The sequence below is a fragment of the Cariama cristata genome, unplaced genomic scaffold, assembly GCF_000690535.1.
Source record: "Cariama cristata isolate BGI_N322 unplaced genomic scaffold, ASM69053v1 scaffold4719, whole genome shotgun sequence".
Lineage (NCBI taxonomy): Eukaryota > Metazoa > Chordata > Aves > Cariamiformes > Cariamidae > Cariama > Cariama cristata.
Window position 1 is genome coordinate 74326 of NW_009635126.1, and position 6000 is coordinate 80325.

Below are 6000 nucleotides of genomic sequence, written 5' to 3' on the forward strand. Positions count from 1 at the left end.
CGATTTTTATTTGAATACATTTGATTTTTAAGAGTATCTCTAGCATAGATGCCTGGATGGTACATGTGGAAGTAGAAGACAAGTAGTAACATCCGCATGAATGAAAATCCAAGGCCTCCTCTTTTTTTCCCACCTGACAAGATGTTCAGGAGGTAGGTGGTTGCCCTGATGATATGCCCTTTTGCTATGAAGAGGGTACATTTGTGTAAGGAAAGCGTAGGCAATCTGCTTCCTCAGCGACATGTTCCTGGGGCCCTCCTGCAGATGAGAGAATTTCTCTGTGCAAGACTTTGTGAATTGTTCGCATCAAGAGACATCAGGTTGCAGAGCTAATTGAAAGCAGTTTGGAATTACGTGACAAGTCAAGTCCTGGAGATAATTCAGCAAAATGTGACTTACTGTCTCAGCCCTGTTAACAGCCAGGGGACAAGCAAAAAAAAAAAACAACCAAAAAACACCAAACTGCCAGTATGTCTGATTTCATATTTCACAAGTAATAGTAGAGTTCTCTTTGTGTTGTCTGTGAGACATGAGATGAGAAGATGGCAAGGGGATGATGTTTAAGTGCCAGATCTGTTGACCATATTTCTTCGATGTCATTTCTTCCCATTGGTTTCTTGTTAAGAAGAAGTTTTCTGTAAAGTCATTTTGAAACCAGATGGGCTCTGTCAGTTTTGCAGGATAGCGAAAGCCAAAGCAAGCAGTGATCGCACTGGGGGTGAGGAGGGTCCTGTGCACCCTAGGTTAACCTCCAGTGAAGGATCTACTTTAGCATGTGACTGGCAGCGTGTGGAGGGTTAAGCAATTATCTGAGAAGGAAAACTGCTGGCCGTGGCTTTGAATGAGAGTTTTGGGCAATTGAATAGAGACATCAATCTTTCAAGCAGTTTTGCGAAGATGCTTCCCATGACGGAGTCTGTAAACTTTATCTGTGGTACAGGAGATGTCCGATACCTCATCCTGATGGTGTGCTTCATTCTGTGCAAGGCACGAGGTGATCTCCTCCCTGCAAAGGTGATAGTTTAGGAAGGGCATTAAGCACTTACTGTAATTTCTCTTCCACAGCATCTACAGTCGTTTACCTTCTCGGGAACAGGCAAGTGATGCTTTCCATGCTACTGTCCTTTCTTTTTACCTAGTATCACCATCTCCACTAGACCGCTGCATCTGATATGCTTAACTCCTTCCAGTCCAGTACTGAATGTTGCAGCCTTGCTAATGAGATTGAGATTTATGACTGTAAATCTCTAAGCCTCACTTTAAACCCTTGAACTATTGTAATGCCTCTTATCTTTTAGGAGAAATCATTGGTTACTGCTAGCATGCCTTTCATTTCAAATGAAAGAATCCTTTGAAAGTATGACTTTACTCCAAGATATGCATGTTCTTTCAAAAACTAAATTATTCTCATTTACATGTAAGTCATGAACTTGTCTATTTAAGATAGATAAGAGAAAGCAAACATGAAAACAAGCAGATCAAAGATGTACATGAGTCTTTAATCTTGTCCTTTCCCCTTGAAGAACATGCAGAAAGAACCGAGACATTTCATTAGTTTAAGTAATAATAGTGATAAAAAGAATCACAAGCAGGACATAATGGCTCTTGTCTTGCTGTATGTTATCAGTCTGTCTTTGATATATATTAAAGAAACAAATAGCTGGCAAGAAATGTTCCAACTCTCATCTGATTCCTTTATTTAAGGGAGATTGTGAGAAAAATGTACCACAGAAAAAATGTTGTATAACTACAAGATACTCCCTCGCATGTAATAATTAGTTATGCTGGAAAGTTCCTGTGTAAATCTGATACGATAGCCAAGATAGTTTTCACCTCTCTAGCCAGATCTGAAATTGCTCTCTGCTTTCAGTACTGCATGCATTTTGTCAGTCTTCCACGTCTTTCCAATCCAATAAGCTTACTCTCTGAATTTAATTTAGTGATTTTAATTGAATCTGAAGAACAAAGTGGTAATTTATTAATCGTATCTGTATGGTGATTAGGTCTCAATTGACAAACTACATCCAGCTTCCTTCCATTTTTGGCTTCATGCTCTCCAGCTGGAAACCCTTCCCACTGACAGGCCCCTCTGAACGCCGGCACAGGCGGTGTTCCCAGCTGGAAAAGTTCAATGTCTTCTGAATCACCAAAGACTCCGAAGTCCCCATCCTGTCTAACAACACATGGCTAGAAACATGGATGGGGAGGGGAGGGGAGGTGAAGAGAAGAGTTTAAGTCATTTATTGGTGGCAAATTGAGATGCACTGTGTCATGAACTGTTGTAAAAGTGACAAGACGATATCGGAGTAGGTGTTGCTGCATGAAACTGTACAAGAAAGGCATGAAAAAACTGGAGAGAGCCCAGAGGAGGCTCACTAGGATGGTGTTGGGGACAGGAGCACACAACATCCGAGGAGAGGCAGAGGGAGCTCGGTTTGCTAAGCCAGGAGGGGAGCAGAGGAGGAGGGAGGGCTCCGCTCGCAGCCTTCAGCTGCAAAACGGGTGGTCGGAGAAGAGGCAGAGTCAGACTCTTCTCGGAGGTACGCAGCGAAAGGACAAGGGTAATGGTCACAAATTACAAGGGAAATTCCATTTGTATGTTTTTTTTAAAAAAAAAAAAAAAAGACTGCGAGAGTGGTTAAGCACTGGAACAAATTATCCACAGAGGTTGTGAAATCTCCCTTCCTGGAGATATTCAAAACTTGACTGGACACAGCTCTGACTTTGAAGTTGACCCAACCTTGAGCAGGGGGTGGGAGTACATGACCTCTCAAAGCCCTTTCCAGCCTGTGAGTCTGTCTCCAGATCGCCTGGTTGTTGGGTTAGCACAAGTGAGCAGCAAAGCCCTTGGAGCACTGATAGAGGCACAAGCTGAGTAGCAGGGGCTGCGGAGGTAGCTCTGCTGGGCAGCGATCGTATGAACTGCCCCATAACGTTCTCGACCTCTTGCAAGAGGCAAGCGTCTGCATCATCACCGTTTGAGTACAGGGTGTTTTGCGTCAGGCTGTTACTACATACTTTAATCCTGAGTGGCTGTGACCCTGCCAGCACGGTAACTGTTTTGGAAATACGGGAGAACGCTCAGAAACATCACGTGGTAAGCAATTCATGGTCCACTGGAGGGAAAGATAGAAGGGCCAAGAACACGCAAATGGTTATGTATGGATAGGATGTTACTGCAGGACTATATAGTACTTTACCTGTAAGAAACTGCAGATACTTTCGCCTCATTTTTATATCTTGCATTGCTCCTATAAAGTAGGCGACTCTGTGTTGCAGGAAAAGAGAACAGCAGAGAAGATTTTTCATATTTTTTGTGGTTAACAAATTAGCAGCTCACTTTCAGCACTTATATCTTGCTGAAGATCATGAACTAGTTCTGGAACAACATAAGAATAAAGACCTTCTGAATCTTAAGTCCAGTGTTCACTCTGCTTACTAGCCCAGGCCTCGTTTAATAATGTATTTTTTACAAGTGTCATTAAAAAAAGAGAAGGAAGATGTAGGATACCCAAATAGTGGACTTGTTACATACATTGCTACTCCCTGGAGTAGTCAAGGTGCTGTAGTGTAACATTGTGATGGACTGACGTGCAGTCTTCACTGGAACTGCATTAGAGTAGCTTTGCTCATCAGCTGTGGGTTACCAGCAAGCCTAGAATACCTACTGTGCCCTTATTGTGAATAACAGTATGACTGACCTCATCTGTTTATATTTATACAGCACTGTCCTGTTTCGTGTACAGTCACTTCAGATTATTAAGAAGCTTGGGGAGAAAAGGTGATGATTTCTGCATGAAGAGATACGTTTTGCTTAAGAGCAAATTTTGTCTTACAGCGCCGACTTGGAGATGCTGCAAAGAAAGCAATCAGCAAGCTACAAGTCAGAACAATCAGGAAAGGTGATAAGGTAATTCTTCAAATTGCTCATTACCAAATGAAACTCTGTGCTGAGGATTCCTTCAGAGCACTGGGACAACGAAGCAGAACAGAAATGGCAATTGCTTATTTAGCTACTATGTGTCCTTCAGGCAGGGGAGGAATACTGGGAAGCAATTTATGGATGGAATGGAATAGAGAAAGAAGAAGGTGACTCTGTGAAGATACAGAAAATACTGAAAGATAAAAGATGCTTACTAAATCTGCATGCTTCCAAGGGCAAGTTTCCAGCTGAAAATGTGTTGGAAAACATGACTTGCTTGTCTTGAAATGCATTATTGGATTTGCAGCATGCATCAATGACCATTTTACTTTGTCACATGGGCTCTTGTATGAAGAAATTAGCTGACAAAATCAAAATATTAAAATGATGAATATTCTCTTTCCTGTAGGAAACTGAGCCAGACTTTGATAACTGTGCTGTTTGTATTGAAGGCTACAAGCCCAATGATGTTGTCAGAATTTTGCCTTGCAGGTAAGTTGAAGGTACTTTTAGCTCTGATAGTCTCTCTACTTCAAGACAGGCTCTATTCTCACAGTCGCACACTGATGAGATTACCTGAGAGCTTGGGGACGGAACGGTGAGTTTATCTTTTTGATTTGTTCAAAATCTGCTGGTAAAGATATTTGAAATGCTTCTTTATTCAACTTGAAGTGAAAGTAGTATTAACGGTGGTGAGAACCTGAGTTTAGCATGATAGTCAGAAATTTTGTCTGATCTGGACCTATTACAAAGTCTTCAGTAGGATTTTTAAACTAAAGGTGTTGATTCCTCTATTTTCCTCACTAGTTTTATATCAGTCCAGAATAAGTGCCTTAGAAAAATTTGCCTCTGACTTCAAGGTGAGCACTGGGCACAGCAGCCAGGGAATAGAGCCGGCTCCTGCTCCTCATGGACCTACCTCTTTTGCTGTCCTGAGCCACGTCCAGGCGCTGAGAAAGGGATGACTTCTATCAAAACAAACCACAGCCGAAAAAAGAGATATGCTGAGTAGAAACAGTAAAGCAAAAAGGGAATGTGAGAAAGACCACATTATCTATTGCTACCATGAAAATATTCTTAGGCATGTGGGACATAGAGGTGACAAGAAGAGCTTTTGGGCTTATTCTTTCACTTTTCTTCCCCTCTTGTGAACGTGCCCTGTGCAGCACGTACCCTCGCAGTGATGTGACGCAGGAGCGCAGCCTCTTGCCATCCATAACAGCTGTATTCATCTCTCTGTGCCGTTGTATTGTCATCTGTGAAGTGTTAGGTAATGAAATTTCTTAGGAAATTTCCTAGGAACAGTGGTTCCCTTAGGAGAGCAAGAACAAGTATTTGACTCCCCTAGAAACAGGAATCTCAAGTACTGTACATTCAGAACTGAGATTTTTTTTTTATTTTTATTAGAGTTTGTTTCTTCTCCTGAAGGCACCTTCACTGGCTTGAGAAACTGAAATATTTGCTTCTTTTCCTGCTATGTTTTTCCCTAGTAGATACTTGAATGTTACAAGCTGTCCATTTCTGTTAGTTCATGTGACTCATTAAATCTGCTTACTGCCATCACTAAATGGCAAACAAAAAGCAACAGATTAATCATAAATTTGACCTACTGTAAATCCCCCACAATGACAAATTGCATGTGAACTCTTTTTTTTTCTACGAACAGACACAAACCCATCACTTCATGGAGCAGAGACACAGAAAAATGAGAAATTACCAGAAAGTGTGGACCTTGGTTTGACATCAAGCCTGTTTTCATGGAAGCATAATAAAGCTTGGAAATTTTGCATGCTAGAAACAGGCAGTCTTTGGAGGTAGTTATACAACGGCAAAAAATATGTCTAAGATCTAGCTTTCACTTCTGTCTCACCTCATAATTCAGTGAGGCTCCAGTCAGACTTTGTCATCCACGGTGTTGAGTCAAGCAGAGTGAATAGGAAACACATAGTTAACAGGTGATGTTCAGTTCTTGGCTGACTTAAAAGGTCGCCTAGAAAATGACTCATGCTAAAAGGGTAGCAGCAGCAGAACTGTCTTGTAAAATACTCACAGTTTGAGCCTCAGCGGTTTTGAATTAT

The 6000-nt window shown here is 41.6% G+C and overlaps 1 protein-coding gene across 1 annotated transcript in view; it reads left to right on the plus strand.

Annotated features, from left to right (window-relative positions):
- LOC104167213 (RING finger protein 150) overlaps positions 1–4418 on the plus strand; it is a gene marked incomplete at its 5' end in the record, with an annotated part of 78740 nt that extends 74322 nt beyond the window's left edge. Inside the window, 2 exons of the mRNA XM_009707402.1 lie at positions 3839–3910; positions 4332–4418. Coding sequence (XP_009705704.1) covers positions 3839–3910; positions 4332–4418 — 159 coding nt within the window. The remainder of the gene's footprint in view (positions 1–3838; positions 3911–4331) is intronic.
- Positions 4419–6000: the final 1582 nt, after the last annotated feature.